Below are 24,011 nucleotides of genomic sequence, written 5' to 3'. Positions count from 1 at the left end.
ATGGGCATTTGTAGCCTTTGCTAGGGAGGACCTATAGTCTTCACCAGGGCTGAACCTAGATGACAGAGCTGCCCAGAGCTCTCTACTCTGTCTCCTCCCTGGAGCTGTAGCTGTCACTGCAGTGAGACTGCCCCCAGGGCATAGTCACTGTTGTACCCTGTTCTTGGGGGGCCTAAGTCACGATGTGTCTTCCCTCACTCGGACCCCACTGTCAGCCCTGAGTTGCAACTTTGATTCACCCTCACTGGGCTGCACTGCAAACACACTAATAAAGTGGCAATAGTAAGTCCTTACCCATCAATAACTACTCCAGATATAAGTGGCTTAAAATCTCCAGTTAGAAGACATAGACCAGCTAAATGGATTTTTTATAAAAGATCTAACGATAAGCTACCAATAAGAGACTCACTTAAGCCTGAGGACACTAGTGGGCTGAAAGTTAAAGGATGGAAATGTATTTCTGGCATACGTAAACCCATAAAGGGCAAGGGTAGCTATACTTATATAGGACAAAGTCAACTTTAAGTCAAAAGTTCTCATCAGAGACAAAAAAGGGCATTTCCATGAGAGTTCCCACACCAACACTAACAATATAATAGAGTTATATATTTACTTCCAATAATATGAGAAGGTCTTTGTTGATAATAGTAGCTTAAAATGTTAGTATTTTGTAATGCTGGGTACTCTAATATATAAGGGTGGGGTCTGCGTGGCTCAGTCGGTTAAGCATCTGACTCTTGGTTTCTGCTCAGGTCATGATCTCAGGGTCCTGAAATGGAATCCAATTCAGGCTCAGCACTTGGGGGAAAGTCTTCTTCACCTTTCTCTCCTGCTCCCCACTCTCACACACACTCCCTTTCTAAAATAAATAAATAAATCTTTAAAAAAATAATAAATATATAGTTAAGATAGATGTTACATACTAACAAATAAATATTAAAATATAATTAATAGCTGCTTTTCCTTATTTAAAGTAAGTATAATAATTGTGATGATATTATGAATATTCCAGCAGCTAAAGAGTTGGTGTCACACACTAGTTAAGAATAGAGACACCAATCCAGAAAACTTGGGTTCATACATTTTATACAAGCACATATTAACTCAGATGGGCGTTATGAAATATTAGTATTTTTGTGCTCAAGTGTACAGGATAGTCATGTTGGAAAAGCATGAAAATTCAAATTTGAATTATATTTTAAACTGAAAAAGGAATTCCCTCTTTTGTATATTTCAAATTTCACAAATACCAGAGGGAGAGTCCAGAATTTCTATTTATTTGCCTTTACTTTTCTTGTTTAGTTTTATTTTCACAGTGCCATACACCTTATAACTGCATCCTTGTTTACATGCTGGCCTTTCAAACATTAAGTAACCTCACACATAATCTGTGAGTCACCTTCCCTCAGGCCTTTTTATTTTCTAGGATGTTGATTCTAATTTTAAATTACCTCCACTAATTCAGATATTTTCTACTTTTCCTTTTTGGATTCTTTGGGTTATTCTTCTCCATAATCAGAAACTTATTGTTGGCTAATAAACTGTAGTATTGTGACATATTATTATTATGATGTAGGCTTGTGAGAAGTTTGATTTTATGACACACATTATTGGAAGATGTTTCTCCTACTACACAGGTCATAGTACTGAGTATCAGTAACATTCATATTTTTATGGCTTTCCCTGGAAATTGTTCTAGAAAATTATTCGTTTCAAACTCATTGAAACTCTTGTCCCATCCCCCATAAAGATCACATAGGGTAGAATAATAAGCTACAAATACTGGAACTCATGAAAATAGATCTGCTAAAAATAAGAGCATTGATTGAATCCAAAGTGAAGTTATGTTACCTATAGTAGTGGGCTAGGGGGTGTTTGTATTAGTAACTGTACCAGCTTGAATACTTCTATAAAGAACTCCCAAAATACAGTGGCTTAAATCAAACAGAAGTCTTTTTCTTTCTCAAGTAATAGCCCAAAGGATTATGACCCTGGGTTTGTGGGAAGGCTTTACCATTCTCAATTCTTTGTTCGCTATGTCACTCTACTCATTAACCCATTACAGCCAGTGGGAAAAACAGTAAAGTTTGGGGCAAGTAACTTTGTGGAAATGAACCAAAATTCATGAAAACAGTACAAGCTGGGGAAACATAAGGGAAGCTGTAGAGACAGTGGGTAGTGCTTTAGTTGTCTTTTCTTGTACAATAAACCACTCAAAAGATTAGTGACCTAAAATGGCAGCGACTTGGTATTTCTCCTATTTCTGTGGGTTGATTGGGATTGACAGGTCAGGTCTTCTGCTTCTCACACAGTGCAGTTGATGCTACTCAAATGTGTAGCTTCAGCTGGGAGCTTACTAGGGATACAGACATCCAGGGAGTTACTCACTCCTCTTCTTCCCTCCGCCTCACCTTATTCTATAGCCTTCTTCACAGTATTGGTCACTGACTTCTAAGAAGCTAAAAGTAAAGGCTACCAGTCTTCTCAAAGCTTAGTCCCAGAACTGGAAGGATATCATTTCCACTATTGGTCAAATCAAGCAGGAGTCTAGCCCTTATTCAAGAAGAGGGAAAATAGACTCATTTTCACGGTGGGAAGTGCAAAATCTGTAGCGATCTCTGATCTACTTCACGTAATTTGTGTACATGTTAGTTTAAGATAGTTACATGTTGGATTGAAGACAACTCTTTTCATTCCTTGTCCCATGAGTTAAAAATAAGTTGAGTTAGCCATCTAATGTTTCATAATGATGCTTGCATAATCATTAGTTAAAACTTCAATGCTCAACAATTGCATAAAGCACTGATTACTATTAATTATATTGGATGTAAGCCTACATTTCAAGTAATTCCAATTGTTTAAAAATTGTCAGGCTGACTTGATGTTCTTGGATATTCATGATGTGATATAATGACACGACCGATTAAAACCTTGTACTAGGAGCATGGGAGTGAGCATCCTGTCCCTTTCCTGGTGTTCACTTTTGCATGCACCATTAGTGTTAGCTTTAACATACTTGGATACTGACTCTTTATCAGATATGTCATTTGCAAATATCTTCTATTCAGTAGAATGCCATTAGTTTGGTTTGGTTGATTATTTCCTTTGCTGTGTAGTAAAGTTTTATTTTGATGAAGCCCCAACAGTTTATTTTTGCTTTTGTTTTCCTAACCTTAGGCAACATATCTAAAAAATGTTGCAGTGGCTAATGCCAGAGAAATTTCTGTTTGTGTTCTCTTCAGGATTTTTATGATTTTAAGTCTCATGTGTATGTCTCTAACCCACTTGGAATTTATTTTTGTTTGATGTGCTAGAAACTAGTCTAGTTTTATTTTTTATGTGTAGCTGTCCAGTTTTCCCAGCACCATTTATTGAAGATATTGTTTCTTGCCCATTGCTTATTGTTGGCTCCTTTGTTGGAGATTAAGTAACCATATAAGTTATGGGTTTATTTCTGGGCCTTCTGTTCTGTTAATCTATGTATCTATTTTTGTCCTAATAGCCTCTGTTTTGATTACTATAGCTTTGTGGTATATCTTGAAATCTGTAATTGTGACACCTCCAGCTTTGTTCTTTCTTAGGATTGGTTTGGCAATTCAATGTCTTCTGTGATCCTATACAAATTTTAGTATTATTTGTTCTAGTATTGTGAAAAATGTTGTTGATATTTTGATATGGATTGTATTGAATCTGTAGATTGCTTTGGGTGATATGGACATTTTGACAATATTAATTCTTCTAGTCCATAAGCATGGAATATCTTTCCATTTTTGTGTGTCCTTTTCATATCTTTTCATCAGTATTTTAGTTTTCAGAGTACAGATCTTACACCTCTTTGGTTAAGGGTGTTCCTAGGTATTTTATTGTGTTTGATGTGATTATAAATTTTTTTAACATCTTAATTTTATTATTTCCATGTTCCAAGATTCATTGTTTATGCACCACACCCAGGGCTCCATGCAATATATGCCCTCCTTAATACCCACCACCAGGCTCTCCCATCCTCCCACCTTCCTCCTCTCCATAACACTCAATTTCTTTCTCAGAATCCACAGTCTCTAATGGTTCATCTTTCCCTCTGGTTTCCCCCAATTCACTTTTTCTTTCCTTCTCCTAATGCCCTCCATGTTATTCCTTATGCTCCACAAGTAAGTGAAACCATATGATAATTGACTTTCTCTGCTTGATTTATTTCCCTCAGCATAATCTCCCCCAGTCCCATCCATGTTGATACAAAAGTTGGGTATTCATCCTTTCTGATGATTGTGTAATATTCCATTGTATATATGGGCCACATCTTCTTTATCCATTCTTCTGTTGAAGGGCATCTTGGCTCTTTCCACAGTTTGGAGAACATGGACATTGCTGTTTACACTGTTGGTAGATATGCAAGTTGGTGCAGCTACTTTGGAAAACAGTGTAGAGATTCCTCAAAAAATTAAAAATAGAGCTACCCTATTACCCTGCAATTGCCCTACTGGGTATTTACAACAAAGATACCGAGGTAGTGAAAAGCAGGGCCATATGTACCCCAATGTTCATAGCAGCAATGTCCACAATAGCCAAACTGTGTTGTTTTTTTTCTTTAAACCTCTCATTCTGCAACTTTGTTGTTCGTGTATAGAAACACTACTGATTTATTATTATTATTATTAATTATTATTATTGTTTCTTGCCACTTCACTGAATTCACTTATTACTTCTAGTAGTTTTTTGGTGGAGTTTTTAGGGTTCCTTATGTACAGTATCTTACCATCTGCAAATAGTGACAGTTTAATTTTTATCAATGTGGATGCCTCTTACCTCTTTTTCTTGTCTGATTGCTGTGACTAAGACTTCTAGGACTGTATTGAATAAAAGTGGTGAAGTGGACATCCTTGTCTTGTTCCTGACTTTAGAGGGAATGGTCTCAGTTTTGACCACTGAGTACGATGTTAGCTGTGATTTTTTCTTTTTTCTTTTCTTTTTTTTTTTAAAGATTTTATTTATTTGACACAGAGAGAGATCAGAAGTAGGCAGAGAGGCAGGCAGAGAGAGAGGAGGAAGCAGGCTCCCTGCTGAGCAGAGAGCCCGATGCGGGGCTCGATCCCAGTACTCCGAGATCATGACCTGAGCCGAAGGCAGCGGCTTAACCCACTGAGCCACCCAGGCGCCCAGCTGTGATTTTTTCTTATATGGCCTTTATTAGGTTGAGGTATGTTCCCTTTCACCCCATTTTCTTGATAATATTTATCATGAATGGATATTAAATATTGTCAAATGTTTTTTTCTGCATTTTTCTGTCAAGATGATATGATTTTTATCCTTCATTTTGTTAATGTGCTGTGTGATGTTGATTGATTTGGGAATATTTAACCATCCTTGCAATCCAGGCATAAATCCCAACACATTGCGGTGATTGAGCTTTCCAGTTCATTGTTGTATGAAATTTGGTAGTATTTTCTTGAGGATTTTTGTATCTATGTTCATCAGAGATATTGGCCTGTAGTTTTCTTTCATGTGTGTGTGGTATCTTTTGGTATTAGAATAATGTTGGCCTCATGGAATATATTTGGAAGCTTTACTTCCTCCACTGTTCTTGGAATACTTTGAGAAGAATAGGTACTACTCTTGTTTAAATGTCTGATAGAATTAGTTTCTGAATCTATCTGGTCCTGAATTTTTATTTTTGGGTCATTTTTTGATTACTAATTCAACTTCATTACTTCTAATCAGTCTGTCAGCTTTTCTATTTCTTCCTGTTTCAGTTTTGGAAGATTGTATAGTTCTAGGCATTTGTCCATTTTTCTAGGCATTCCAGTTTGTTGGCATGTAATTTTCCATAGCATTTTCTCATAATCCTTTGTATTTCTGTTTTTTGGGTTTGTTTTTTTTTTTTTTTAAGATTTATTTGTTTATTTATTTTAGGCAGGGAGGAACAGAGGGACAGAGAGAGTCTTAAGCAGACTCTGTGCTGAGCATGGAGCCCAACATGGGATTCAGTCTCATGATCCTGAGACCATGACCTGAGCCAAAACCAAGAGTCAGACACTTAACCAACAGTACCACCCAGGTGCCCCAATCCTTTGTATTCCTGTTGTACCAGTTATTACTTCTACTCTCTCATTTGATTGTATTTCTTTGGTTCCTTTCTCTTTATTTCTTGAGGAGTCTGCCTAAAGGTTTGTCAATTTTGTTATTCATTTTAAAGAACCAGCTCCTACTTTCATTGATTTTTTTTCTACCTTTTTTTTAGCTCCTACTCATTTATTGCCGTTGTGATCTTTACTATTTACTGTCCTCTACTCACCTTGGGCTTTGTTTGTTCTTTTTCTAGTTCCTTTAAGCATAAGGTTAGATTGTTTATTTCAGTTTTTTTTTTTTTAATTGTTTCCTGAGGTAGGCCTGTATTGCCAAATACTTCCCTCTTAAAGCTGTGTTCATTGTGTTCCAGAGTTTTGGGACCATTGTGTCCTTGTTTTCATTTGCCTCCATGTGTTTTTTTTATTTCTTCTGTTTCATTGGCCCATTAGTAGTTTAGTATCATGTTGTTTAGTCTCCTCACGCTCATGACTTTTCCAATTATTTTCTTATGATTTATTTCTAGTTTCATAACATTGTGGTCAGGAAAGATGCATGGTATGATTTCAAGCTTCTTAATTTTATTGAGTCTTATTTTTATGGCCTAAATCCTCTGTTCTGGGTAGTGTCCCATATGCACTTGAAAAGAAAGTATATTCTCTTGATTGTGGAGGGAATATTCTATTTATATCTGTTATGTTAGTCTGATCTAATGTGTTATTTAGACATTGTTTCTTTGTTGATTTTCCATCTAGATGATCTATCCATTAATGTAAGTGGGGTATTAGGGTTCCCTACTATTATTATATCACCATAATTTTCTCTCTTAATGTCTGTTAATATCTGCTTTATGTATTTAGGTGATGCAGTGTTGAGTGTAGATATTTATAGTTGTATCTTCTTGTTGGGTTGATCCCATTATAATTAAGTAGTATCCTTCCTTGTCTCTCATCACAGTTTTTGTTTTAAAGTCTATTTTGTCTCATATGAGTGTTGCTACCCTGGCTTTATTTTATTTTTTTCCACTTCGATTTGCATGGTGAGTGTTTTTCCATCTCTTCTCTTCCAGTCTGTATGTGTCTATGTCTGAGGTGAGTCTCTTGTAGGCAGCATATAGATGGGTCTTGTTTTGTTTTGTTTTGTCTTATACATCCTATCACTTATGCCTTTTGATTGGCGCACTTAGGCCATTTATATTTAGAGTACTTATTGTTAGGTATGTGCTTATTGACATGTGTTTTCTGGTTTTTTTGTTCTTTGTTCCTTTCTTCTTCTCTTGATCTTTTTTCATGATCAATGAGTATCTGTAGTGTTTCTTTGGCTTTCTTTCTCATTTTTTTTTATAAGTTTGTCATTTTCATAAGTTTCATATATAACATCCTAAGTAAATAGCAGTCCGTATTAATTTAGTTGTCACTTAAGCTCAACCACATTCTAAAAATAAAAGAAAGAAAAAAAAACAGAAAAGGAAGAAATCTTTCTTTTTCCCTTTCTTTTTTTACATCCTTCTCCGTAGTTTATGTTGTCATATTTTACATCTTTTTATTCATATTTTTCTTATGTCTAATTGTGGCCATTTCTTTTCCCACTTAAAGAAATGGCCTTAACATTTTCTGTTAGGCTGTTTTAGTGGTGATAAGCTCTTTTGTATTTTATTTGTCTGGGAAGCTCTTTATCTCCCTTTCAAATCTGAATGGTAATCTTGCTGGGCAAGAAATTCTTGGTTGTAGGGTCTTTTTCTTACAGCATTTTGAATATGTTATGCCACTCCTTTCTGGAATGCAGATTTTCTGCTGAAAAATCAGTTGATAATCTTATAGTTAATGCTTATGTTTCTCTCTCACACTTTTTTTTTTTAAATTTCTTTTCAGCATAACAGTATTCATTGTTTTTGCACCAAACCCAGTGCTCCATGCAATACATGCTCTCCCTAATACCCACCACCTGGTTCCCCTAACCTCCTACCCCACCCCCACCCCCCACCCCCACGCCCCCCCCCGCCCCTTCAAAACCCTCAGGTTGTTTGTTTCAGAGTCCATAGTCTCTCATGGTTCACCTCCCCTTCCAATTTCCCTCAACTCCCTTCTCCTCTCTTTTCTCTTTATCTTCTACCTTTGACATTTTAGTTATCATGTGCTATGGTGTGGACCTCCTTGGGTTTATCTTGTTTGGAACTCTCCATGTTTCTTGGACTTGAATGTCTATTTCCCTTCCCTAGGTTAGGAAAGTTTTCAATTATTATTCAAATAAACTTTTTACACCTTTCTCTCTCTCTGTCTTTTTTCTGAGACTCCTATAATATGTATGTTTGTCCACCCAATGTCCAAGAGATCTCTTAATCTATCCTCATTTTTTAAAAATTCTTTCCTCTTTTTGTTGTATTGCTTATGTGCTTTCCATTACCCTTTCTTCCAGATGGCTGATACTTTCTTCTGCATCTCATCGACTGTTGATTCTCTACTCTGTGTGTGTGTGTGTGTTTATTTTACATGCTCTATTATTCAACTCTGATTGGTTCTTTTTAATATTATCTATGTCTTTATTGACATTATTACTGAGTTCTCCCATTCTTTTCTGCAGCCCAGTGAATACCTTTATGATCTTTAATTTAAATTCCTTATAAGGCATATTGTTTATCTCTGTTTCATTTAGGTTTTTTTTTTTCTTGTTCTTTCTTTTGAAGCATATTATTCTGTCTCCCCACTTTGTTTTTCTTTCTGTCTGTGTTTCTATGGATTAGGCAAAACGATTACTTGTCCTAAAATTGAACAAATGGTCCTGTGTACATGTTCTCTTTGTAGTCTATGAATGCTTGGTGAGTTCTGCTGGTTGGTTGGAGCTGTAGCTGTAAATGATAGTTGTTCTTTTAAATCATGGCTTTTTATACAAAGAAAAAAGGGAAAATACAATAATAAAAGAAAAAGGAAAATGATAAATGAAGAAAAGAAAGAAAAAATAGAAAAAGAAAAGAAGAGAAAAAAGCAAACTGAAGAGAAAAAATAAAATCAAAACAAGACAAGATAAATTTTTTAAAAGTAAAATAATAATAATAATAATAATAATAATAATAATAATAATACAAATATTTTTTAAAGAGCACACACAAAGCCACACCTTGTTTTCTGTGCTCAGCACTATAAGGTGACTGGTGTGGGTTTGTGGACCCTGGGTTCCTTGAGATTGCCAGCTGATTGTTGAGGTGGACCTTGCTCCAGTCTGGACTTTCATGGTTGGTGGGGAGAGACTGTTCTCTCAGTTCCCTGGCACTCTTAATGAAGCTTTTGTTTCTGTGCCCCAGTGTGACCAGGATTGCTATGGGCCCGTGGAAAATGGACTTACTAAAGTCACAAGCTCATTGAGATGACTAGACCCACCTGCCATGGCATCTAGACCCTGCTCTGGTCCAGGCTTTTAAGGTGGGGTGAGAATATGAATCATGTCATTCTCCAGTCCCTCTGACCTAGAGAGCATTCAGGGGCTCCCCTAGTGCTTGGAGGTGTTCTAGTGTTATCTCTTCTGTATCCTAGTTTCTCTTTGAATCCACCACTTTGTTTCTGTATCCAAAGACAGAGGGTTCTCTTCCCAGTCCGTCAGTATTGTCCCACTTCATTGTGGCTCGCGGTGTGGGGGGATGAGGATTCCCTTCCTTACCATGTATTTATCTATTTTCCTGTTCTCTTGCTGTCCACTCTCTTTGGCTGTTCGGTGGCCCTCAGTTCTTCTTCAGGAGCAACTGTTCTATTAATAGGTGTAATTTAGTGTGTTCCATGGAGGAGGTGAGTTCAGGGTCTTCCTACGTCACCATCTTGAACTGAAACTAAGAAAAAACTTTTTCACATGAATTAAGTATACCTTTGCTAAATGGAATGAATACCACATTTTCTAAATGAGAAAATTAAGTGAATCTGTAGGGTCCTTGAACTTAGACATGCACTTCTGTTCTTGGAAAACATTTTTATACTTCAGTAATAGCCTGGCTTTTGCAAAGTACTTAACATTCAGGGGTCACATGAAGGTTTTCATTGAAAATCATTCTGAAGAGAAGTTGTATATCATAATTGCTTTTGCTCTACCAAAGGAAGTTATAGCTCTATTCATTAGTAACATTTGACTGAGACTGATCATAAATTCCTACATATCCACAATATAGAAACTTGGAGAATAGCCATAAATTTCCTTATGTTTCCATGGTAATACAGTTTTCTATGATAAGAATTGTTTCTAACACTGAGAATGATAAAATTAAGACACCACATTCTTATTCATTTCATTTCTGGCAAAATACTTCCATAACCATCTTAGATTAACAGCACTAATGTGAACACTATTATTATCATAGACAGTGTTTTTTTTCATTATTTTGTTTTGTTTTATTTTATTTTTTTTGTTTTTGTTTTTGGTAATTTCTATTATTCTAGAGCTACATTATATCATGAATGTGAAATCAAGTTACTATCTTTTAAAGTTATCTGAGATGGTCCTTTTCTGTTTGTGTTTATGTCACCAACTAAATAAACATTTAGATTTTTAAATTTTATTTTATCTTTACTTTTTGAGTTGCCCTTGTATTCAGTGTCTTATAATGATATGTATTTATGTGACTTAATTTTTTAAAAAACTTAATCTTCATTGCCTATTTCCTCAAGACATTCTCTCATATGTAGTATTTTTTTGATGTTATAATTTGTCATCTTATTAATATTCATATAGACACATTTGTATATATATTTCCTTTTATTTATATATGTATTTACTTCTCTTTCTTGAGAGTTAGTAATACAATATGCACTTTTCTCCAAGTTGTTTTTTCACTTAATATAATTAAAGAGAATTCTACAGTAATGTAGTAATAAGTAAAAATACCCATCATTCATTTTTTCATTTCAGTTATTATCCACTTGAGTATGTATCAACATTTATTCAGCCAGACCACTAGTAAAGTATATTTAGGTAATTACTTATATTTTATTATTAAAATGCAAAAAATTCCTTGAAGTGGGTTTCTGTGTCAAAACTAAATGCTAATTGATTTTTTATTATAATAAAATACACATAACATACAATTTACCATCTTAACCATTTCTAAGTATACAGTTTAGTGATACTAAATTCATTCATAAGGTTGTGCCTAGAACCCTTTCCATTTTATGAAACTGCAATTCTATACACATCAAACAATAATTCCCTATTCTTCCCTTCCCTGCAATGCCTAGAATACTCGCTTCTACGTACTATCTCTGTAATTGTGACTAAGTACTTTATGTAAGTAAAATCATGCAGTATTTGTCTTTTTTATGACTAGCTTATTTCATTTTGTCCTCATGGTATAACGTATGTCAGCCTTTCACTACCAACTTATTTGTGTCTTGGAATCTAAAGTGAGTGGCTTGTAGACAGCATATAGTTGGATTATTTTTTTAATCCATTTGTTTGTCTTTGAGTGAAGAATTTAATTAATTTACATTTAAAGTCATTACTGATAAGGAGGGACTTCTGTCATCTAGCTATTTGTTTTCCACATAGCTTACAGCTTTCTCATCCCTCATTTCCTTCAGTACTATCTTCTTTTGTGTTTCATTGATTTTTTTTTTTTTTGGAGAGTTTAAATTCCTTTCTTATTTCCTTTTGTGTATATGCTATAACTGTTTTCTTTGTTTACATCATGGGAATTATATTTGAATCCTAAAGTCATAGCACTCTAACTTGAATTTACGTTAGTTTAACTTTAATAGTGTACAAAACTCTGCTCCTTTCTAGCTCAGTTCTTACCCTTTTAGGTTTTTATGTGGCATATTCACGTTTCTCCATCATGTGTCTGAAAACATAAACTAATAATTCTTTTAAATTTCTTAGTCTCTTATGCTATGTAGAAACCACAGAGTGAAATTACAGATGGTTGTTACTATAATACTAGCTTTTATAATTGCCCATATATTTACCTTTTGTGAGATCTTTTACTCCCCCTCTGCTTCAGATTATCATCTACTGTCCTCACCTTGTAACCCACAGGCTCCCTTAACATTTCTTGCAGGGTTGGTCTAGTGGTAATGAGTTCCCTCATCATTCCTGGAATATTTTCATTTCTCCTCCACTTCAACATGACAGCTTTGCCATATATGGGATTTTTTTTTTTTTTTTGACATTTTGCTCTCCTTTAGCACTTTTATTATATAGGGCCACTCTCTTCTGGTTTCTCATAGGAAATAGGCTGATAATCTCATTGAGCACCCTTTGTATGCGATGATAAGTCCATTCTCTCTAGCTACTTTCCAGATTCTCTCCTTGTCTTTGTCTTTGGGTTAGCTTATGAAGTTTCTTGGTATGTCTTTAAATTCATGTTACATGAATTTTGTTGAGCATTTTGGATCTATATCTGTATCTCTCATCAAACATTGGCAATTTTCAGACTTTCTTTTTTTTTCCCCCACACATTCTCTCTGCACCTTTCTCTTTCTTTTCTCCTTTGAAGACTCCCACAATGTATATGTTGGTCTTAATAGTACCCTGCAGGTTAATTAGGTACTGTTCTCTTTTGTTTAATCTTTTCTTGTTGTTGTTACTCTGACTCAGTAATTTCCATGGCCCTATCTTTAGTTCATTGATTCCTTCTTCTGCCTTCTCAATCTGTCTTTGAATCTTTCTAGTAAACCTTTCATTCTAGTATTGTCTTTTTCAACTCCAAAATTTCTTATAGTTTCTTTTTAGGTTTTCTTTCTCTTTAGTGGTATTTTCATTTTGATCATGCATCAGTTTTTTTTTATTTCCTCTATAGCTATTTTTAGTTCCTTGCAGATCTTTAAATCAGTTGTTTAACATCTTTGTCTAGTGGGACATTCATTAATCAGGTGTTTTTCAGGGGCTATTTTTGTTGATTCAGTCTTTTTTCTTTTTCCTTTGAATGGGCCATACCTTCCTGTTTTTATGTACACTTGGTGTTCTTGTTGAAAATCAGACATTTGAATCTAATAATGTGGTAACTCTGGAAATCAGAATTTTTCACTTTCTCAGGATTTGCTGGGTTTTGTTTCTACTTTTGTTGATTAGTTTATTTTTTTATAGTTGTAGTCTGTCTCTGTGCTGAGAACTAGTCTAAAGTGAAAATACTTAATATTTTCTCAAGTAATTTCTGAGCCTATGCCTTCCCCTGGGTATGCATGGTGACTTTCTAATTTCCCCTCATGTATAGTCACATTTGGATGTCCTTCTCTTTAATGCCTATCTTCTGAGGGGGGAAAAAGAGAGAGAGCAAAAAAAAAAAAAAAAATGAAGGGGGTAAAGAGGATACTGGCTCTCAAATCTCCTGGAAGTTTATTCAGCCTAGTGGAGGGGCTTATAACAATGGGAACAATGGTTGTGAGTGTGTGTGTGTGTGTGTGTGTGTGACATGATAGTCACCTACACCTCTGTGATCAGAAACAGGAATTGCCAGGGAGATCACAGATCTCTGCTATTTGAAGGACATGGTCCTTTTTGTCCAACCTTGCTCCCAGAGGTAGTGTATAAGCTTCTCCAGGAACATGGATCCAGCTCCCTGCCAAGTGGGTAGTAGCTACTGTGCTAAGAGCTGTAATTGTTAGAAATTAATCATATTTTACTGTCCAGACCTTACTCTGGAATTTGGAAGCCTTTAATGGACCCCGGAGTTCTAAAACATTTTCATCAGACAGATTTTGCCAGTTGTTGTCTACATGAAGAGATAGATTCCTAATGCTTCCTATTTTGCTATACTCCCAGAATTCCCCAATACATCATTTTCATGGATATGCCAAGTTTTCCATCATAAGTTTTATAACATTCTTTTAAAAATACCAGAAATGTCTGGAGGTGCATGTTTTTTCACAGGCTCACCAATAAGAGTATGGTGTCCACTTCGGACCATTGCTAATCTAACAAACAGGAAATGGAATCTCAGTTTAATCTCAAATTTAATTTGCATTATCCTTCTTGTGTATAAACGTGAGCATCTTTGTACTTGGTCAAGATTTGTTTCTTTCTCTTTCTATGAACTCTTTTCATTCTCTAGCCCAATCTTTTTAATGTATTGCTGAGCTTTTTCTTTCCTAATTTGTAAATCTACATATGTTAGGGATATGAACATTTTGTGTCTGTTGTTAATTGCAGATATTATCCCTAGTTTGTCACTTGTGGTTTTACTTTGTTTATTGTGTCTTGCCAAGCTATTTTGTAATGTCATCAAATTTATCTCTCTATTCCCTTATTGCTTCTTGATTTTGAGCCATAGTTAGGAGAGATATGCCCACTCTCACATTATAGTAGAATTCATCCGTGTTTTCATCTATTACTAGAATTTGCATTGTTTCATTGTTTGTTATATATGAATATACTCTCCATTTGGAGTTTACTCTAGTATAAAAAATGGATGCAATTCAATCATTTTCTGTATGGCTGTTCTATTTGATAAATGCTAGTATTCAAAAATCCATTTCCCCTACTGTTTTGAGATGATTACTTTATCATATGCTAAACTGTCATGTGCAATTTTGACTATTTCTGTATTTTCAAGTCTATTTTACTGGTAAACTTTTTTTTTTAATTTTCCCTCACAAAGTGCCCCAGGAGAGTTTTTCTTCTTGTCTCAGTGTTGAAGCAAAGAAAGAATAGAAATTAATCCATTTTTTAATATGTCTGGCTCTGGCAACCTGGATTTGAATGCAAGCTCTGTCTTATATTGTCTCTTTGGTCTTGGATAAATTATTTAATATCTCAAAGTTACCAAGTCCTTCTCTGTAAAATGGGAATGATTTATAGACTTATTGATGATTATTTGCATAAAGCATTTAGTACATAGTAGCCTTTAATAATTGGAAACCATAGTTATTTCATTCTTATGGCTATTGTTGTGCCAAATGCATACATATACTCTATAGTTACACAATTTGATTTCTACTTATTCTTCACATTGAGAAAAAGGATGTCACATCATACAAAGGAAATTAATGCAATTGAAAGAAACTTCTGCAGGAAGAAATATATTTCAACTCACTAAAATGCCTGTACTTAAGAAATACCCCCTCTAGGCATTAAGAATGTCATCAATACATTTTTATTTAATATGATTAATGTAATTAGCTAGATTCTTGCCTTAAGAAAAGTATTTTCCCAGCTGGAAAAGAATATGTTCATTTTAATTTTCAAGCAGCTTGATATTTGGTACAAATTACTAGTCTTTGTTTACTACAAGATGCAGTGAAAGACCAGGCAGGCTATAATTAAGATTTATGCACCATTAAAACACAATTTTATACTTCAAAATTTGCTCTCCCTATACTTAATATCTCTTTTCATGTGATGAAGTTTCAAATTAATTAAAGAGCTCTGCTAATAAAAAATATTTGGAAAATCACCCCAATAATAAATACTTTCCATCTTCTGACTCATAAGTTAATTAATTGTATACCACATTTGTGTCTCCTTTCTCTAGACCACAGGATTTTGAAAATTAATTTACTAATGAAATTGTGATTCTGTTCCTCAGTTAATGAAGGGAATTAGATATAGCACACAGATACTATGTATTGTTCTCAATTATGTGCCAAAATCTCAATGTCTTTCAGGGACTCCTGAGGATTACCCACGATTTTTCCATATGCATCCTAGGACTGCAGAACTTAACCTCTTGGAACCAGTAAACAGAGACTTCCACCAGAAATTTGATTTGGTTATTAAGGTAAATTAAACTAATTTCTTCTCTCTTTGTATTTATAAACTTCTAATCAAAGAAACCTGTAGTGGCTATTGTAGGCACTTTTATGTTACAGAAATTAAAATAAATCTGACCGCAATATTTAAAAAAGTAAAGTTCAGCTATTTTAATACATTGCTCTACCTTTCTTTAAGATAACTGTTTATATTATGATGTGATTCAAATACTATTTTTGTAGCAAATGCCTTGTCCAAATATATATGTAATGCTACATAATATAACTTTGTTACATTTTCTAACATTTTTTTCTTGCTAAAAGGAATCAATTCTTGACCACAAAACCTGCTCATGAATATATTTTAAATGGGCATGAATTTATATATTTTTATTTTAATATCATATTATGTTTTAAAATATTGTTTTTCTTTCTAACTTAAAAGAAAAGACCTTCCCTGTCCAGAAATTCTTTCAAAAGATGTCTCATTAATTTCTTTATTTTGAAAAATAATCCTAGGCTAGAAAAATTATCAAAGCTAGGGGAATCCATCTGGCATTGTAATTACAGTTAAATAATATCTACTGTATTGTAATAAAATTGTTTAATATGTACTGTGAAAACCAGGATGATCTGTCAAGTAATTCTGATAGACTTTGCTGGCAGGTAAGATTGGACCTGGACAGTGAAGGAATAATGGCAATTTATGGAGTAGCACAAGGGTGGGAGAAGTACTTTAATAGAACAGACCAAGCAAGGACGTGGAGTAAGTCTGGTGTGTAATATAAGACCTTCTCATAAACACTCAGAACAATAGCTATAGAAATGCACACTGAGGGTATTTTTTTTTTTTTTTATAATTTAAAACTGTTAAAGGTAGAGGAAATAAGATAAGGAAGCTTACCGAGCATGTCCAAAGTTACTTAAGCACATTTTTCATTGAATTAGAGCCATAATCTTGGTGGTAAGTTCATTGATGCAAATGTGGAACATAAAGCTCAGCCAGCATAAGGAGCTGGCTCTGAGTTACCTCCCCGAAAAGCAGCAGCTCTGAGATTCACACTTAGGTTGATCTAAGCAAGGGCCATAGTCTTATCCCTTCACCAAGATGCAGTTACTTCAAAATGCTGGGTTTAATTCTCTGTTGGTACAACTGCAAACAAAAACACCCAAACACACATTTGATTTTAGTTCAAATTAGGACATCTTTTGTGGGCACTGATCATGTTATACGTTACCAGATCCAAAGTTATGGGTTGTCCCTCGTTCTTGAAGAGCCTGTGATCTCTAAGGGTAAAGAGTTGTACATGCTGATAAATCAAATAGGTCCCATCAACACGTAACAGGAAGGCATCTAAAAAGTGCTGGAAAAGTACAGAATCGGGACATATAAATTAATCTGGGGATTCCAGGAAGATGTTCCGGAGACTACCCTGAGCTACCTGTCGCTGCATCAGAAGGTTTTTGGCCAATGAATAGAAGTGGGAAGTGTGTTTGAAAATCAGGAAAAGCCAAAGTAAAAACTAGAGGCGTGTTGCAGCAGGCTACAAAGAGTTAACGGAAACGAGGGATAGGGGCAGACCAGGAGAGCCTCCTGTGAAATTGCTTTTTCCTTCGATTTTATTCAGTAGGGGTTTGGGAGTCATTCAACAAAGACAGACTCCTTTTACCATTTATATAAAATGGCCGTGTATGAGATTTATCTTCTTGCACTGACTATTTCAATTATCAGGGAACTATATAAAACTAGAAAATATGTATCCATGGTCTACCCTCCGTCTCCGTGTAGGCCTGCGGTACTGCTCTCTGTAGGAGCTAAGAAAGCTGACAAGGCACTGTTACCAAACTGCCTCATTTCAGTCCTGAAATCAATTATTTTCCTTTACTATCAAACTTAGTTGTCCTGGTGTACCCGGGTACAATGAAAAGCAGCCCATCAATTATAGAAACAAAAATCAATTAGAACAGGCCATAGATAATTTGTTTATGTTTTAATAACACTTTATATTATTAATGGAAGTTTTTACAGACATTATTAGATTCAAATTACTGTGTTTTGTGTGCAGTCAAGGGGATAATAAGCAAAGGTATCAATCTATACGAATAATAACGTGTCACCTGCTTGAATAAGAGCTGAATATTGTGGCTTTGTAGAGGGATCCATTGAAGTGTAACAGTCTGGCGGGTCTCTGGAGTGAGTCTTTCAACTTCTTACCCTTTTTTTATTTCAACAATGTTTCATTTTTCATTGGACATAGAAGTTTTTTTTTTTTTTTTTAAGATTTTATTTATTTATTTGACAGAGAGAGATCACAAGTAGACGGAGAGGCAGGCAAAGAGAGAGAGGGAAGCAGGCTCCCTGCTGAGCAGAGAGCCTGATGCTGGACTCGATCCTAGGACCCTAAGATCATGACCTGAGCCGAAGGTAGCAGCTTAACCCACTGAGCCACCCAGGCGCCCGGACATAGAAGTTTTTATTGAATTTGATTCCCATTTTTGTTTCGGGAGCTAAGGAAAAACAAAATGAAGTATTTCCTCCTAGACTTTGAAAATTCTGCTTTAGAAAGCTATATGTACATTTAACAGCTGGGAAGCATCATGGTTAAGAAATTTTTCATCTTTGGGGCGCCTGGGTGGCTCAGTGGGTTAAAGCCTCTGCCTTCAGCTCAGGTCATGATCTCAGGGTCCTGGGTTCGAGTCCCACATCGGGATCTCTGCTCGGCGGGGAGCCTGCTTCCTCCTCTCTCTACCTTCCTCTCTGCCTACTTCTGATCTGTCTCTGTCAAAGAAATAAATAAAATCTTTAAAAAAAAAAAAAAAGAAAAGAAATTTTTCATCTTTATTCCATCCATTTCAGCCAGGGATTTATTCAGGATACTGACAAAAATGTAAAGGTGAAATTAGGGAAACAAAAGGGAGTAGCCCACCAACTTTTGAATATTAAAGGATTGAAAGGAATCGAATGAAAAGAGGAAAGGATGTTCCATTTCAAACACTATCCCAAATGTTAAAAGATTGTAATCTCTTAAACATTTTTAACTGAAATACACATATTGAATAAGAATCATACATTTGGTTTGCCCAGAAAGGTTCACATTCATGCCTGTGTCTTTGTATAGTTATTCATAATATCTCTTTCACTCTGAAAACTGGCCCAGTTTGGATGAAAAGTTATGTGATCACCATAGTTACAAGGCAAAAAGCAACTAGGAGATATATGAAAGCATATTTTATTATCTGGGTGATAATGAATCAGTTCATGCATGAATTATCTATTATAAAGCCCAGAAAATTCACTTTTATGATTTTAAGTGCAGTATTTTAAAAAAAATTAATTGATATATTTATGCTCTTGACACCTAATACAAATATCAAGTGGATAAATTATTAATAATTTACTGTCTCACAGTTGCTCAGACATAATTGTGTTTTTTTATGGAAATCTCATGGATTCACAGCTAAAGTGAGGCTCACGGACATGATCACACCACGGTCTCTCCGATTTTCTTTTTTTTAACATTTTATATATTTATTTGACACAGAGAGAGAGCATAGGCAGAGGGAGTGGCAGGCAGGAGAGGGAGAAGCAGGCTCCCTGCTGAGCAGGGAACCTGATGCGGGACTCCATCCTTATGACCTGAGCCGAAAGCAGATGCTTAACAGACTGAGCCAACAAGGCACCTGGTCTCTCTGATTTTTAGGTTGTTACTGCCAGCCTACGGTAGCTGTTTTGCAGGCTGAGCTACAATCCCTTGTCTTTCCACACCGAGGGCATGTTAACCTGAGCCTTCATCAGCCACCCTGAACACTCTCTGTCCAGCCAGCCTGACACAGTCGCTGTCCTCTCAGTCTGCCATCTTCTCTCCGGCCCCCATGCATCTGTGGATGCTGCCCCACCTCGTGAATATCCCTTCTTTTCCTCCTGGGAAGTCTGGGTCACACTGTCACATCAGCGATCGCATCAATGTCTCCCTGATGCATCAGAGGCTAAGACACTCGGTCTGGAAAGGCCTTACCACAGCCTAGAAGCTTCTCCCCACATCCCGCTTGTCCCCATGATGGCTCTAACCATCCTACATTGAATTTTCCTGTGTATTTTCTCTTGGCCTTTACAGTAGGGCAGGTGGTCATATATTTCTTTACGCTGTAGCCCAAGTGTATGTCAAGTGCATAGAAGATGCTCAAGAAATATTTGTCGTAAGGTATTCTCCCTGGTGCAAACTTCTAGAGCAGCTGATTTTGCATACCTACATCTTCACTGTATTTAAATACCTACCTTCGAAAGTGTGAGCATTTGATATGACTTCATCTTGTCTGGCTGTCTAGAATAAAGATGCAATAAACTTCTCAAATAAATTCAGCTCCTGGGGGAAAAAAAAAAGGCCAAATCTATGTGAAAGCAGAGTTTAAAGCTATTTATGAAAACTGAACAAAAAACACTCCTTCTGGGGGAAAAAAAATACACACACACACACATATTTAAATATATACATATGTATATATATGTGTGTATATATACACATATATATATTTTGACACAGACAAGAGCCACAGAATTGAAACTGGAGAACTTGAATATCAATGCTGATGGGACAGTGATCCTGGCAAGGTACTTTTCTCTGGACATTTGACAAGACAAGAAAGTCTTGAGGCCTGAGAGGACAGCTAGCATACTCACAGATTTGTGATGCCACAGCCTAGAAAGTGCTTGGCCTTTGTGTGAACAATAACATCAGTGATACTTCACAGGGACTCAGTAGAACCCTCAGAGACACTGTTTTTGAGGCTTACGACATTTGTAGTTTTCAGTTTGCTAAGTCTTTGGAGTGCGTAACACTTCACTTGCTGTGGGAGAGAAAGAAAGGCATTGAAGTTCTGCATTGAGGAAATCGTCAGTATGGAAAGGGTGCTTTTAGGTTATTTCCCACCTGCCTTCGGCTCAGGTCATGACCCCAGGGTTCTGGGATTGAGCCCCCCAATAGGCTCCCTGCTCAGCAGGGACCCTGATTCTCCCTTTCCTTTTGACTGTCACTCCCATGCTTGTGCTCACTCTCCCTCTCTCTCAATCTCTGACAAATAAATAAATCTAAAAAAAAAAACAAAGAATGTAGCAAACTCTATACCTTTTAAAACCTGAAATCTTCTACTTTTGCTTTTCTCTTTGCATCAACACCATGCAATCAGCCAGTCACCCAGGCACCTGCTCCCACATGTCCCCGTGCAGTCCTCGTCAGGTCCTCTCCATGTAGCTCTAGAGTTTCTCCCCATCCCCTCTTCCCATGGCGGTCCTCTAGTCCCCCCGTCAAGGGCCACCATCTCACTCAGGTGGTCCCTCAAACCTTAGCCTCTTCTCCTGACATCCTCCCTGTCTCGTTCCCAACAGAATGTTCCTAAAACAAAACTAGGCCATGCCCCTCATTGTTGCCTTCAAGACACTGGACCATTTATGCACCACATGGATTTCCCATGGAAGCACTGTTGAGCTGAATGATCTCAGGTGCCAGGAGCTGACAGATGGAGCTGCAAGTCACAGACCATTGGGCATCACATCGCAAAATATAGATGGCGGCATCTCCCATGAAAATGAAACAAGTCCATCAGGTCTGCTAAAGAGATTGTGAAGTGCAAGTGGCCATTCTTTCTGCTATCAGTCTATCCAAAAAGAGAAAAATAAAGAGGAGGGAAGAAAGGTGTGCATACTCCCTCTAGGAAAGATTGAATGGGTGCCTCCAATGAGCCAGGGTCAGGAGAGAAACCCTCTGAGCAGATGTTTCCACAGCAGACAAGACAAATGCTCTGGTTGGGAATGTTCTAGCTTCCTGTCCTCATGGATTCCTACTTCAAGAATGAGACACAAACACACCCACATCTCCGTTCAGTAGCTCAGTAGAAAATAAACTCCATCTGCCCCCCCAGTAGAATCTCTAAGGTGAGGAAGTCTGAGTCCATTAAGAGCCAAATTTTAGAGATATTATCCCACAAGAATCGCAGGCATTAGTCCTGATTAGTAATGGAATAGCAGTCTCTCCATGGATTTCTTAATGAATAATGCACTTTCAGAAGTCCATCAACACATCTGATACACACTCATCTATTATTTTAATTTTATGTTCCTCCCCCCCCCAATTTAGCAGATTAACACATAAACCATTATTTTTGTTTCCTCAAAACAACAGTGCATACTTGTATATCCTCCTGGCAGGCTACATTTCTAAACATTCTCATGATGAGGCTGAATGAATGGACGAATACGTCATTTATGGAAATGAATAAAAGGGAAGAATGCATCGTGTCTTCTTGTCTCACGTTGTCATTCATCCAGCTGAATTAGAAGAGAAATGGAATGCCGCAGTCGAATATTGTGAGCCTCCAAATGTGCAGGCTGACAAAAGACACACGGAGGTGATATTTTAGTTGGCCACCTTCCTTCCTTACAAGGTGACCTGCTGCTGCTGCTGCTGCTGCTGCTGCTGCTGCTGCTGCTGCTGCTTGGAAGAAGAAAAGCCATTTATCCATTCTGCTCACACTGTCTCGATTTTGGCAAGTCCGTCTTGTCTGCAAAGGTCATGGTAGGAGTACAACAGCAAGTCCAAATATTGTAAAATGTCCAGTTGGAGCCACTTTCTGAACAGCCCTGGCCGGCAGTCCCTCCCCGCTACACCCCTTCACAGGCGACGACTCCCACCATCCTCTTGCACAACCGTTCCCAGCAGGTCCTCATAAACCTCTTGGTTGTTACATGGAAAATTCAGAGATACTGTAACAACTTGCGGGCTAGATAGGTCTGCTCACCATTTTTTCTCAAGAATAAGCTGGTACCTAGGAGAAACACTAAACTCTCACGCTCCCTAGCTTCCAGGCTCTGAAAAATAACCCACTTGGAAATAAGGGTTTTTCTGGGTTTGATTTGTTTTGTTTTGTTTTTTGGGGGGTTTTGCTTTTGTTTTTTGGTGGGTTTTTTGTGGGTTATTTTTTGGATACTGATGATTTTTGAAATTCAGATATTCCAAGATGGAATTTTCCAGTCCACTGGTTCAGATAAGACACTTCAATGGGGTTTTCTCCTGGTTGAGAGAAAACTCAGTAGGAATGAGGTTAGAACCCTGTGTGGGCCTTTGCTGGTTGGAGAGGCAGATGGCAGGGCAATATGAGGGAGATAAAAGAGTTAAAAGTATTCCAGAGTAAAGTGACTACTTCATCACCATCATAATTCTGTTTCTGGTTAGCCTCGCTATTTACAGTCAAGATGATTCCAATGTTCCAAGCACCAGCTGAAGAGCCTGACGTACCTGCGATTAGCAGGGGTTTTCTGGGCCTATGTCTTCCCCAGAGTGACTGGGTTTTTCTTCTTTAAATCATTCAAAATTACTTTAGTCATTCTGGTGTCAGTTCATATCTCAAATACTAAGCAAAGAGGAAGATTTTTATTATTGAAAGATATATAGGAACTTTGAAGATTCAATGCAATAAATTATAAACAGAATGGTCATATTCTTCCAGTGAGGATAAAATATACTTCAGTTTATTAAAAATATTCTTTTGGTGGGAAGCGTGTCAGTATGATTTTCTTGTCATTTTATGAACCCTTGTTGGGTGTGGTTTATCTATATTCTCTCTAGGGAAGACATTTTTCTCCTTTTTAAAATTTCCAACCAAGGCTGTACTTCTTTGCTCTATTTGTGATATCATAAACAAACCAGTTGTGTGATATACACAGATTTTTTTGTATTTTATCTGATAAATTATGGTATGGGTCTGTAAGTTCTCAAATATTTTTAGTCAATGTTCTAAGTGCCCTTGCTGTCAAAATCTTTAGGCATTCTTTAATTTGTTAGAGTACGGAAGTTTAAATAAAGAACATTTCTGTTGGGTTAAGGCACTGTAGTTTTCTAAGAAGGGCCAAGAAGCAATGAAATATACTTCTTTTTAATTATTAATTAGTTGGTAATATTAATATAATCTTTGACCTAGGAACAGTGGCTTGCCACAGCCATCTCTCCCTAAGACATCTCAAAAGAAAAATGTACTCATGTAGAAGTGAAATGTAACCTATTGTCACTAAGGCTCTGGCCCCAAATCCCTTCTAGGGCTTCAGTGAGCTAAGCAGGATCCCACAGAGAGCTCCTTTAAACAAGTGAGTTTCCTGCACTTTCATTTCCAACTGTTCTGTCCAACTGAAATTTAAAACTGCTTAAAACGGAAAACCTAGCAATTCCTTGCAAATGAGCCTAGAGCAGTGCTGGCCTCCACTGTAACAGCTTCCTAGGAACCTGAGGCAGAGAAGAAGTAGCA

The 24,011-nt window shown here is 36.6% G+C and overlaps 1 protein-coding gene across 3 annotated transcripts in view; it reads left to right on the top strand.

Annotated features, from left to right (window-relative positions):
* Nucleotides 1-24,011, top strand: part of PCDH15 (protocadherin related 15) — a 1,821,443-nt gene that overhangs the window by 1,395,663 nt on the left and 401,769 nt on the right. For 2 of the 3 annotated variants that reach the window (XM_047702331.1, XM_047702329.1), the window contains one exon: nt 15,636-15,748. In XM_047702331.1, coding sequence (XP_047558287.1) covers nt 15,636-15,748 — 113 coding nt within the window. Of the gene's footprint in view, nt 1-10,943; nt 11,011-15,635; nt 15,749-24,011 lie in introns of those variants that run through there. The other variant, XM_047702330.1, reaches the window with a different exon arrangement.

This window comes from Lutra lutra, chromosome 14, assembly GCF_902655055.1.
Source record: "Lutra lutra chromosome 14, mLutLut1.2, whole genome shotgun sequence".
NCBI classification, from domain to species: domain Eukaryota; kingdom Metazoa; phylum Chordata; class Mammalia; order Carnivora; family Mustelidae; genus Lutra; species Lutra lutra.
This window is presented reverse-complemented; position numbering and strand designations above follow the sequence as displayed.